Genomic DNA, 13,108 nt, shown 5'->3' with positions numbered 1-13,108 from the left:
TTTTTGGAAGGACCCGGCACGACCACAGCACCTCAATGTCCGAAAGCGACCGAGTCTGTTTGAGCTTGCGATTGTTTCGCACGATTTCCTACTTAAGATTGCGTACGTGCACCGGAGAAGAGTAGTAATTTGGCGTAATTCAATTTTGCTCCATGTTTTAACCGCTTCCGCTTTCCCACCTCTTTCTTCTTTTCAACCCCGGCAGGTTTGGTTCCAGAACCGAAGGGCGAAATGGCGCAAACAGGAAAAGGTCGGACCGCAGGGACATCCGTACAATCCGTATCTGGCGAGCGCGGCCCAAGTCCCGTCGGCAACCGTCGTCGCACCTTCGCTGCAGCCCAACCCGTTCAGCCATCTTGGCTTCAACCTGCGCAAACCGTTCGATGCGGCTAGCTTGGCCGCGTTCCGGTACCCATCGCTCGGTGCTAGCCATGTGCTACCGTCGGCCTACTTCAACCAATTCCACCGGTAAGTATCTTGGCCGTAACGTGTTCCGCCTGCAAACCTACTGTTACCGAACCGTATGCTGATCCTATTTTTCTCTCGTCCCTAATAAGCGTCTCACCGTTCTCTTCCTTCGTTGACGAATTTTGCAGAGCGCCACCGCCACCGCTGCTGCCCCCGGGCGTCGGTTCGCTCTACACACCGACCGCCTCCTTCCAGACGCTGTTGGCGAACATTTCGGCGGCCCAACGCGCACCACCCAACATGCCACCGTCGAAACCTCCGAGCTCGGGCGGTGTGGAGTATATGCAGCACGGGCCACCACCCAACATGCCACCCGGTGGTGGTCCCGTTCCCACCTCGCCGGCCTCACCGCCCATCTCGCCGACCGCGCTACCGCCCGTTGTGCCAGTTCCTCAGGCGGCGTTACCGCCTCCTCCACCGCAACCACCGGCAGGGTCCGCGTCACCACCGCAGGCCGACCGGCGCAGTTCGTCCATTGCCGCGCTGAGGCTGAAGGCACGGGAGCACGAGCTCCGGTTGGAGATGTTACGTCAAAATGGGCATAGTGATATCTTAAGCTAGGACTCTGCACTGAGACGACGGAGCACACGGTTCGAACTTCATCCGGCAGCTCCAATAAAATGGAGCTCAAAGATCCTATAGATAGACTACCGGACACCAACTTAAAGCAATAGGACGATGTACTCGATAGAATTAGCAGGAACTTTACTCCCAACTGCACCAGCAAAACGAGTTCCGAACGTGAGGAGATTAGACCGGCATTCAATCATTAGGACACTCAATTAATCAAATTAAGCTCCAGCCTCCTCCCCCAGGTTTTCGAAAAAAAGGGGAGCACGCACACTAAATTAAGTCTTCGCCACAATCAAGAAATCCCCGGGTCGAAGATTTCTCGTAAGACACTCCTATAATTACTCCGAGCTCTCCGCTCTCGCTCGTGTAGCCTCGGGAACGGTGTGGCGTGCCATCAGCCGTCCGCCTAGCGTGACAAACGTCAGCACAAACGGGGGCCGCCGTTTTGATCCCTCTCCGCAAAGCCGCAAATTGCCACAAATTACACAACACTGTCCGACCGAACGGCTTCCGATTCCTTCGGTGGGTGGGGCCGACTTCGACTTCGAGTTCAATGAAAACGTCATCCAGACACGTCACACTTGGGTACCTGGGTCGAGCGTGTCCGCTTCCGTGGCAGCAATCAAAAATTGTTGTTGAATGAATGAAATTCTACCAAAAAAACAAAACCATCCTCCCCAACGCCAATCGTCCATCGTCACCTTGATCGAAACGATTTATATCTTGATGCCAAAAGGCACAGAAAAAAACCCCGAGTTCATCATTATACATTCCATGCGGCGGCTTCCGGGGCTTTCGGGGACGGTGGTGGTCACTTTCTGATGGCGTATTTTTCATTCGCAAACGTGGTGATTATAACCATTATCACCATGCGAGTCTGTGGCCACGCACGGCAGCGTGAGTGTTGTTTCTCCCGTGCCTAACAGTGCAAACCGGGCAGAGAGCCCTGAGGGAATCGGGATGGCTTCTGGTTTTCCGCATTGATGCACGTCCTGGTCGGCCGGAAGCGTCGGGTGTTCGGCAATAAAAACAAAGAAAAGCTGGACAGAAAACGATCGAGCGAAGCATTACTGGGAAGGTGCATAGCGATGGCCTGGAGTTAATTTTCATTTCATTCTAGTGGGGAGTTCTGAGTAATCTGACGAGAACACGTTTGTTAATCAATGGAAAAATTGACGGCTTCAAAATGCCGCCGGATGGCCTGATTGTTGATACTGAGAAACGCACACTGACGAGCGGGATACAAATTGAGTTTTCTGGAGAATCGCATAAATCACCTCCCATTAAAAAGGGTCCTTCTATTAATTGGCTTAAGACACTTCATACAGAAACACTGGACTCCCTGAAAATGGCAGATTTACTTAATTAGAGAAGCTTGTCCAATATGTTTTAGGCTCTAGAGATAATGGTGAGCGCAGAATGAACGCTGTATAAAATGAACGAAATGAACCTTCCTTCCTTCTGTACATAACGTATGATCCAAGGATCGAAAAGTAGCAAACAGCAAAGCAGCCGAAGCGTGGCGTCATAGCAACAACAAAAGCTGCAACGTGTACCAGTGTAGAATAACTATCTTAGTAGCCAGTTAGTGCAGCCAGTTTGCGAACCGATGCGTGCGCAATGGAATCGCAGCGCAATTATTAAATGACTCCTTCTTTTGTTTTTCCGTTTTCGAAAACCTGTACATAGAGTGAAACGGCACTGAAAGGCGCATGCGTTTGAACAGTAGGTGTGTAAGTTGTTTTTGATTGCTGAAAAAATAAACTATTTAATGAACACAACTGTGACTCTTCATTGTGGCAGTTTTTATAGCATGATGACATGTACTTGCGAATTGAAGTTTTGATGCTATAATTCATCGGATAGGCCATTCTACAGTTCATTTCATTTCTAGATCGATTTGACTTCACTTTCTTACTCAAATTCTAACACCACATAAAGCGCAAGCATAATGTGATTTCTTAACCTTAAAGTTGTGGTTTTCCGTGCCCCACTCGTTGCATGCTTGATTAATGCTGACCATTAACAGTAAATTAAACAAGCAAAGCTGAAGTTTCCATCGCCACGAGGGGCAGCAGTTTTAATTGAATTTCTGGCTCCCCTTTTCGCTGGCTTCGTGTCAAATTCGAGTGCGTCCGTTGAGGAGGTGCTGACACTTTCGTGCGCCTGGCCTGGCCGAAGGAATTGCTGTGGTTCTCTCGGCTAAGAAAGAACGAGAAAAAATGGGGATGTTATTCAATTAAAAAGAAATATTGCGCCGTATCGTTAAGAAGCCCATTGGGCTAACCCGGAGGCACCAGGTCACCACCGGCTGCTCGGTCCCCAGTTTCCATCACTTTCCCCCGGAAAAAAAGGTCCGTTAAAAAGGTTAGCCATAATTGAATTTTGTGCACGATCCATCCCGACCCGAAAGGAAGCTTTTCTTGATGACGTCCTATTCGCGCTTCCTTCCCGGCGTTCACTTCAGACTGTATGTGTGTGAGTGTGTATATGTTCGGTGGGTGGGTGACTTTTCAAAAACAATAATGCGTGATTGCCATTTTCCACCGTCATAATTAATGCTGCCCGCCCTACCGGTGTCTGATGAGCGTTTTCTGCTTCTTCCCTCGGTGTTGGTCAGCTTTACTCAATCGATGTAGCAGAGCTGTGTATAGAACCAAGGAAACATTCTTTACAGCAACTCAACCTCACGCTAACTAGAACTGAACGCTGAGCGCAACATTGTGTCATTGATTTTTAAACAACAAGTCAGCAGCCTCTCAACCTCTCAACCACCGCTGAATCGAATGAAACTGATGGAATCATTTTCGATTCATAAATCATAAACACACACAACACCAACCTCTTCTTGACACTCTGGCCTCGAACGGCACGGATATAGAGCGCAATAAAACCCCCGCGTCCAGCCAACGAACTGGCTTGGAATGCATGCACAAGAGCGGTGGTGGTGGAGACCGGAGCTCTGCTGTTGAGATTTCAGACAATTATCATTAAAATCAATTAAAAACCGTCGACATCTACCTCACGATTTTTGCTCACGCCTGCACGAAGGCGAACGTACGAACGCGGGCAGTGCGAACGGGACGGAACGTGGACAGGGCGTTCCGCAAAGGATTTACATGTTTTCTTTTACAAAGCGTAGCGGAAGCCAGCAGAAGCTGTGCTGAACTTTCAACGAGCTGTGTCAGGACAGCGTGTGTTTGCAAGCAGCATAACAAGCGCAACGGTTGGTCTCGCAGGAGGGAACGAGGGGGTGATGTTGGGAAGGGAACTGTTTCCACCTCCATTGGAAACATTGGAGCTCATGGAGCTGTCAAAAAATTAATTATAAACAAATGTTCCAGCATACTTCGTTAGACGTTGCACACTTGGGCTGTTGAGCATGCTGGACCAGGACCGCGCGAACACTTCGTTTCTTTGTAGTTTTCTTCTTTCTGTTACGAGAGATGTTGGAATGTGTATCAATGTAGGTCAGACAAGTTATAGAAGAATTTATTGCTCTCCTTGAACAAACACTTTTGAAACTGAGAGCTACCAATTTTCAGTTACTAGGTATAATTTGCTATAATAATTTTTAGTGAGTCACTTGCGCAGAGCTGATTGCTATGATAAGGGAAAAATCAAGTCACAGAACCATCGTTTTCAGTTGGAATCTGTAAGAATATTGAGGTTTTTATTAATCTTCTAGATAAAGCTCATTTACAATCAACATGTGCTAATATGTAGGATCGTGCTATAAAATATCATGATAGTTGAATTTATGTGTTTTTACGTATGATCGGTTTCACAGTAAATAAATGAAGTTGATAAAAATTCAGAGGAGTTTATTATTCTCTTTTTGAAAATCTGAGTCACCCTTATATCTTGCTCTGATTGATCAAAATGCTTCTTTAGTAGATAGAATGAACTAATGGCTTGTAGATCAAGGTAAGTACTTCCTCGTTGCTATAATTGTTACTATAAACGATCAAGTGAATAAAGTGATCTCATAGCTAAGTTTACCAGTTCATCTCACCCCGATCGTGCTGTACCGTGAACTCGCTTGCTTGCGTCATGCCCAACAGTGCTCTGCCCCAGCAGAACTCTATTTCTTCAGCGAAATCAGCTCAACAAAACCGCCACGACGGAAGTGTTCCTGCTGAGCGTTGCCGTAAATCACACTCCTTAAATACGGGTTTACGGGCAAGCATATTAAGAAAAATACGTTTAATTTTGTTTTAATTTCTTTCTCTCTTCGCTTCACGACGACTCCTCCGTACCATCGCTGCTCAACGTCAGCTAAAGTTTAGCATACGACAACCATGGTCGGGCGACCGCGATCCTGTGCGTTCGACTCTCACGCGCACCAGGAAGCAGCCGGTCGGACGGGAAGAAAAGAAACGGCAACCCAGAGTTTAGCCATCCGATCAAAAAAACGTTAAAAAGGGAGAGTAAACAACGCAGCACAGATCTTTTATTTCCCTCCTTAAATCACCGCACACCCAACGCGAAAGGATTTGCTTTGCTTTTAATGCTTCATAAAAGCACACATTAAAAACTGCCCATTTCGAGTGGAAAATATGGAAATATGATTAAAGGAAGAGGAAGAAAAAGCAAAAAACCAATCGGATGGACCGGAGATTTAGAACCGGCCCTGGGGAATAAAAAATCCCGGAGTTGTTTGGTTGCTTTTACGATCCAACCATGCGGGCAAACTTTCGGCCAAGCGTCCTAGCAGCGCATCATCATCATCACCACACAGTCCCGTCTCTCAAACAATCAACCAGTTACAAAGTCGTTATTGCGATGTCAATAAATTTCGGAGCGGAGTTATTATCGATTTTTAACTGCGCAAGAATGCGCTTAGCTGCGGCATACCCGGCAGGCGGTGGATTTAATTTCATTAGAGTTATTAAATTTGCCTCGCAGCCCCGGCTGTTTCGCCTACCCATTCCATGGGGCCGGGATTCGATTAAGCTGGGCATGGTTTGAAACATTGATGAAAGAGCGGACCGAATGGTCTGTTTTGCTATCGGGAACCAGTTCGAAATCGGGCGGATTATTCGCTGATAATGGTTTGATGTACATTTAACAATCTTCTTGGGTTCTTCTCCCAAGACAAAGTATCTGAATGTAGGCAAATTCCACAAGATCGGGAGAGTGCTTCAAGTTCTGGCATAAGCAATTCCTTTCGACCAGTAATTAATGATCTCCTCGTCCTCTCGACAGTCTTCTCATAACTATCGCTAATGAATTGAACTACATCCGGACCACCAAAACTGTTCACACGTCGACATGTCTAGCCATCAGCTTGGAGCTTCATGCCTGCACTCGATCTACGTTTGCTGGCGCTTGGGAATTCCTGGAGTTCTTGCAGCCGAAAAGGAAAGAATCATCCATCATCGGGAAAACGAGGTTCGGGAAAATATTTGTTGAAATAATAAATTTAAGCAATTAGGCAGCTCTGCATGATTGATTTTGAGTGTTCGAGACTCGTTGATAAATGAACTTTTCGATCCTCGCTCTTTCTAAGGAAATTCTTCCTTTTATAGCAAGCTGCTCAAAACGCTTCATAATTTACGATCCCATTCGGTTAAAATCAGCAACAATGCCTATCGTATCGCTTCTCCACCTTATGCCAAAACTTTAGGAAAATAATTTAATTTTATTACCGTCCTTGCAATCAGTCCACTCCACTCGAAACAAAGCATCCTTCCCAAATGTCCGGTCGGCACATTAAAATTAACAGTGCGCACTAATTTCCTATTACCCAATTTTTCACCTTTCGCCTTCGAGCAACAATCTAATGAAAATTTATGTTTTAATAAAAACCCGCCAATCGCCAGGCCCCCATGCCACGGCGGGCAACAACATTTGTTTTCACGTGTTTTGACAAACGCAGCTTCACTCGCTATTTCCCTCTCTCTCTCTCTCTTTCTCGGGCGCAAATACACAGCTAGCCCAAAACGATCATAGACTATCGGGACACGATAGATGAAAACAGACGGAAACGGCCGAAAACCGGGTCGCTTTGCTTTTGGGATCAAATTAGATTGCGCGATTAAATGGTGGACCCCGTGTGGTGCGTCGGAGAAAGGTTCAAACGGGCCCGATCTTAGAGAGGAGCTAGAGGCATGCATGCTGTTCACGATGAAGAAGAAGCCGACGACGACGACGATGATGATGATGCTGGAAAGAGGAAGGCACACAAATCTGGTTCCAAACCTCCAAAACGCGTGGAACCTCCTGGGTGCTGGACGGCGGCCGCGGTCGGCGCTGGCTGTCCAATCATTTGTAACCGTGAGAGCTAATAAAATAAAAATTTATTTACTTTTTATGAAACGGAACATAAAATTAAATAATAAAAATATAATTTATGGTATTTTAGGAAATTAGATAGACACAGAAATTATTATTCGAATAATGACGACGGCCATCAGGATGGAGTCGTTAGGCGGATGGGCTAGGAGGAGAGAGAGAGAGAGAGAGAGGTGGGGAGAAGCGACGGAGGATAGGGGGGCTCGATCCCGGCACACAGGACACATTTTATTCGTCAACCGGTCAGTATTTAATTCAATCATAGCGTGGGGTTTTTCATCGGCAAACGAACTCTCAGCGGTTCGCGGTGAGCTGTTTTCGCCCCGAGCCTTGGTTCGTTCACCACGAAACGCTTATTAATCGAGAGTGACTGGTTCTTCGATTTATACTCGGCCAGCCGCCCGGCTGCCTCACACCCCACCCTATGGTAAGATTATCCTACGAATTTTCATAAAATTATACAATCAAAAGCGTCACCTCGCTAGTCGCGAGGCGGGCACCGCTACAAAAGACATCGATGCTCGAGCAAGCGACGAACATTGGCTACAGATTAAGTTTCTTTGCCGGAGCGATTCGGATGATGCTCGGGAGAGGAAAGGGGCACAGGAGATCCAGTCTCCTCTTCCACCTCCGAAAGAAGATCACGGAGCGAGGGCCATCAATAATAGTAAATCGTCTTACCGATGACTTTTAATAGACTCTAGTTGGGTGTTAAATGAGGTGTGGAATGTCATCCGGCGCGGTGTTACCGAAACATCGGACACCGACACACACTCACTCGGAAAGGGTTCGTTCGGGTGACCGGGTTTTCGTTTTGGGACTAACATCACTCCCCGTTGGTGGCATATGCGGCATAATCCGTACTCCACACGGATGACACGCACTTATCACAGCGGGATAGCTCGACGAGCTCCGAATATTTCCGATGTTCCGATGACCATGTTCGGGACTAAGGTCGGCACGGCGTACACGAGATTGATAGCCTTTTTCCGAATCACAATTGTTACCCAGAAGGATTTATGGACATTTTTTGTAGAGGACACAAACTTTTCTGCTCGAAATTGGACGGTTTTCACTGCACTGGACAAGCTACCATACGGATGTCTTCTGCCCAAAGAGATGTAAATTTTATCGATCAGCTAGTTTTGGGTTGGGTCCGCAAAACAAACACCGGGTTTTGTGCGTGTGTGTGCATGATTTATGGGTGGTGGGTATCGTTTCCGGGTGTTTGATCAGTGGATTTGAACGAATTTATTCAGTTGGCGGATACGGCGATTGAGTTGGTGAGATATGTGATCATCAGTAATTACTGTCTTAGTATTTTATGATGAGGGAGTTTAATTATTTTATTTTAAAAGGGTTAATTGTAAGTCTGGGAAGCTGGTATTTGGATTGGTAGTTTCGTATGTGTGTAAGGACAATGGAGAATCTACTGCTATGACAAGCTCAACGAGTTGGACAATTACCTCGCCATTGTTAAGCAAATCAGACTCGCCGGGTTCTGGTTCTTTTGTTCAGTTCATGATAATAACACCGGACAACCCAGTCCATAAAGTTTTCGTATGCCGTTCACATGGCAAAGAGAAGGCTTAGTAGAGCAATATTTGAGATGAAGTAACGGCGTCAGAAATGGCGGACCATTTGATTGGCAGTCGACGATAACATGTCCAAGAGTACGATGAGGCTGTAGCCCCTGAAAAGTACAATAAAGTACTGACTTTTGGTGCAAATGATACAAGGGAGCCGAAGATGTCAACTGTCATAAACTTCATGCTTAACAGCTTGTTTTCTGACATGAACTACATTCATTCAGCTCAAGAAAGACCTCTACTTTTGAACTCAGGTTGAGAGTGTTCTTAACTTATATAATCGAACATACTAGGCTCAGAGCTCATACATCCAATATCCCAATGTAAAAGGAAGGGAGATTCATAATTTCAAAATTTTATTGCAACTGAACTCTTCTTCCCATACACGTTCGACACCATTCATTACGCCAATGAATAACAAGAGCAGACATTGCAGCTATTTTTTGCCTGATTCTTCGTTAAAAAAAAAACCGCAACTATGGTGCGTGCAAACCAAACCGACGAAGAAAAAAATGCAATTTCACTCTCAATCAATCATTCGTCATCAGCCGTGGCGCGTTTTGGGACGTGTTTTATTATTTTTCCCTCGCCTTGTCCGCTGCCATATCGATGCAGCGTCGTGCGAGGGGTTGAGCAGTGAAACAAATAAAATTAAGCAAACCGTACAAACACTTACACGGGCCCCAGGACCGGATTCCGGAGCGGCTGCTGCTGCTGCTGCTGTTGCAATTGCACGTTTCGTCATGCATCAAGGTGCACCATTTCGAGCCCGAATGTCTGATGAATATTGCTATTTCATTCCGCGCTGCGGTAGGCAATTTAGAATGTAATAAATTGAAGTTCATTTATAACCGCGTCCGATAAATGCCATTGCACCGTGCACCGTAAGCCACCGGCCCGGGGACCCGCGATGGACCAGGGCGAAATTCGTCAAACCGACTCGCGACTTCCTTATCTTGCGTCCGTCCTGCGTGAGGTTGAGGATTAGCCGACAGGAACGTTGGTTCGCAGGATCACGCTTCCTTTCCCTCACACACACAGACACACACACACTCAGGCTTCAATCATTATCGGCTGCTAAATTCAATTTGTTAGCATTGCAGTTGATGGGTCGTTTGGGTGAGTCGTCGTCGTCGTGTCCGTGCACATTCGATGCACCAAATGCACCAACCGCTGGTTGGTTCGTCCGGTTCGCGGAGGGGGGACTGGTTGGCAGGAATTCCCATATTTCTTAGGACGGCAGGCCTGGCCGAGCCGTTTAGCTTGATTGCCGGTAATGGATTTCTCCGTGTGTGGATCGTGAAATTAAGCGAGCGAAATAAAACACACAACGAACGGAAACGGGGCTTCGGGTGACGGAGGGCATGACGATGCGTGATGGCTCATGTGGCGCAAGTCCGGAGCACCGTGAAAGACGCGCCGGCGGACGGGATCCGGCAAGGATCCGGCCAACTTTACGAGGATTGCGCCGATAAATTTCCATACGAAATGAAAGCGTGTTTTTCTTTGTGTGTTGGAATGCATATTTTCTCGGTTATAGGTTTTAGTGTGATGTGTCCGTTGTCATATTTTCGAAGTGGTAGAAAACTGGTGGGTACTGTTTTACGATTTGCCCCGTAATGGACGTTTAACGATCCTCGGGGCTCGAGTGTTTCGGTCGTGTTCCATTAAATGAGCCCGAAGGAACATACGGTCCGGATGGATGGGGGAAATATGCAAGCGTTAATTACTGGCCAGCTTCATCGAGGGGTTAGACTCCGGTGTGGGACTTTATGTTGATGGTGTGTATGTTATGCTGCGGTAATATAAAGCATGCATTCAAATGACAGGTGATCTATCGGCAGCTCTGAACCGAACTGAGGAGATGCGTTGCTGTGTTGATTTAGTCTGTAGTAAACGGAGTTTAAGAATAAATTTAGAATCGTTAGGACTTTAATATCTCCAACAAAGTTGATATTATACCATAAATTATTGCTTTGCGATTTAAGGCTTATACATGTTTGATACAAATAATCAATGTAAGTTATTACATTTAAACATTGCAATATATTGTAATATGAATCAATTTGATTGTTTTAACGAAAACGACAGGATTGATCTTCACTGGGAAAAATAAGAACCAGAACTGGAAACAAATGCTCCTAGCCGCGTTCGAGAGTAAGATTCTCAGAAGGATGCTTGGGGATCTTCGAACTGCACGGTGATTTCACCATTGCGCAGCGAATTAACTCGTCAGCCTCCGGTCATGTCATGAGAACGGCACCATTCGATCCAAACCGTTAAGTTCTTTTGGGCCATCCACATGCACAGAGGAGGCTTGGAATTGAAATAGAGTAATGGCGTTGATGTGTCCGCCAGATCGGCCGGAATAATGAATTGGCAGACGACAGCGCTAGACCTTGAGCGGTAACGACAAAGGTTGAAACTGTTGGAAGTTCTATGACGAGTATGATTTATTTATGTTAGAAGTTCTATCTTCATTTAGCTTCTTAGATATTAATTAATTTATGCAACAGTTGCATAAGTTTCTGCTACAGTTTTCTGAATAAAGGTTTCGTCAGTAGAACTGCTGCCGCTCTGTCCGTCCTAGTGTGTTCAGGATTAAGTTGAACAGTCGATATATTTGCATTCTGTAGACCAGATCAGCGGACAACATCTTCGATATACTTTACTTGACTAATGAGAAAATCACCTTCATGCTCGATCCGCAGCTAATACTTTACGTTACCAAAGCTGGTGATCTTTTATATCCTCGATAACGCTTACTTCCCTTCATCGCTCATACCTTCATCTGCAGTTGTCATGATGAGATCGATGATATCTATATGAGAATATAGGACCTTTTGTCGCGATTGGCAACACTTTTGGCCCAAGCCGCGTGAAGAGCCCGATTCTCATACGAGTACAAGCATTGTTGCTGAAAAACTGATAATCAAGAAAAGTTTCCAGAGGCATGCATCTCAACGAGACTAAGGTTGGACATTTTCTTGACCTGAGAAGAATAGACGAGATCTGCTTGAATTTCGGATCTATAATCCTACTAAAGCTATATATATATATATACACCACAAAACCACAAATAGGTACAGAAGTATTGTTTTATTGGCCGTTATCGATAATCATGTTGACCTTACAATATCAGTGGGGAAATTGAGCAACGAGTTGATTTAGCTCGATCTCAAACTTTTCCATCTCGCTGCACGCAACGCGGAACGGGTAGAGCAGGGTGACCATTCCACCCTCTGACTTTATAGTTTTTCCACCATTTACGCAAGGACGGCAGCATCCACCATTAGTTGGAGGCGTTGCAGTGACTTCGTGCTTATCTGAGGGTTCAGGAACTTGATCTACTTGTTTCTTGTTGAAACAACCAGCGGGGAATGGGAGTTCCTCAAACTGTTTCGCAACCGGACTCTTGCCTGGTGTCGGAAAGATGGTGACGACCTGTCCAACTTCCACCGTCCGGTAGCCGAACTGATCGGCAACGTAATAAATTCGATGTTCGCCACCAACGTCCTTCTGCGTGTAGCCGTAGCATCCGTAGGTCATATTTTGCGGACTCTGGTACTTGTGCTGGAACTGATCATTTTCTTTGCGCACCTGATAGCCGTATCTGAATTGGTCTGTAAAGAGCAAAAGATGGCTGGTAAGTTTGAGCCTCGGACTTACTTGCAATGCTCGACTTACTTTCAAACGGTTGCATTTCGACGTATGAATTAGCATTTTTGCCAAATATTTGGTAGCCTTCCGTACTTGCTGCCAAGCATGCGATAAGCTGAAAGGTAAGAAATTTGAAACAAATGTAAAACTTTTTGTTCAACTTACAATATGTAGCCACCAAAATGCTTACCATAATAGTGAAGCAAACCATTGTTTGGCTCATTATTGCTGTCGTTTGTAGGGGTGGAACCTTTAGGACGGATGGACGCTTGGTGACTGATGCTTCCGAAGACGGTGTGCATCATTTTTATACGAATTTTGATCGCTCTAGTCGTTCTAGTTCTAGTTTTGATTAAAATTAGCAGTGCGATTCTAACGGACACGCTTGTGACACATTCCACTCCACATTTAGAAGCAACGCAAAGCAAAGCTCTCCAAAGCCCGTGCGGATGTGGGCCAAAATTCGCTAATTGGTGGATCGCGAATTTAACGCTGCGTTGTGCAAAACGAGCTTATAGGTA

General features: G+C 45.9%; 2 protein-coding genes across 3 annotated transcripts in view; one reads left to right on the top strand and one right to left on the bottom strand.

Annotated features, from left to right (window-relative positions):
- LOC118513870 (homeobox protein aristaless) overlaps positions 1–2,822 on the top strand; it is a 61,375-nt gene extending 58,553 nt beyond the window's left edge. The window contains exons 4-5 of one of the 2 annotated variants that reach the window (XM_036060174.1): positions 206–468; positions 597–2,822. In XM_036060174.1, coding sequence (XP_035916067.1) covers positions 206–468; positions 597–1,029 — 696 coding nt within the window. In that variant the 3' untranslated portion in view covers positions 1,030–2,822. Of the gene's footprint in view, positions 1–205; positions 469–557 lie in introns of both variants that reach the window. The other variant, XM_036060173.1, reaches the window with a different exon arrangement.
- Positions 2,823–12,019: 9,197 nt separating this feature from the next.
- LOC118513868 lies at positions 12,020–12,849 on the bottom strand. The gene is made up of 3 exons (XM_036060172.1): positions 12,778–12,849; positions 12,615–12,702; positions 12,020–12,550 (listed from the first exon to the last, which is right to left on the bottom strand). Exons 1-3 carry the CDS (start codon positions 12,808–12,810, stop codon positions 12,066–12,068), a joined length of 606 nt encoding a protein of 201 aa, XP_035916065.1. The 5' UTR covers positions 12,811–12,849; the 3' UTR covers positions 12,020–12,065.
- Positions 12,850–13,108: the final 259 nt, after the last annotated feature.

This window comes from Anopheles stephensi, chromosome 3, assembly GCF_013141755.1.
Source record: "Anopheles stephensi strain Indian chromosome 3, UCI_ANSTEP_V1.0, whole genome shotgun sequence".
Taxonomy (NCBI): Eukaryota; Metazoa; Arthropoda; class Insecta; order Diptera; family Culicidae; genus Anopheles; species Anopheles stephensi.
Note: the sequence above shows the minus strand (reverse complement) of the source record. Positions and strands in the feature narration are given on the sequence as shown.

What these genes read in the sequence shown, in the direction of transcription:
- LOC118513868 (XM_036060172.1), bottom strand. Translation starts at nt 12,810, where the DNA reads ATGAGCCAAACAATGGTTTGCTTCACTATTATG. An exon ending in TGGTTTGCTTCACTATTATG is followed by an intron (nt 12,703 to 12,777) that starts GTAAGCATTTTG and finishes CTTACCTTTCAG; the next exon opens with CTTATCGCATGCTTGGCAGC. An exon ending in CGAAATGCAACCGTTTGAAA is followed by an intron (nt 12,551 to 12,614) that starts GTAAGTCGAGCA and finishes TGCTCTTTACAG; the next exon opens with ACCAATTCAGATACGGCTAT.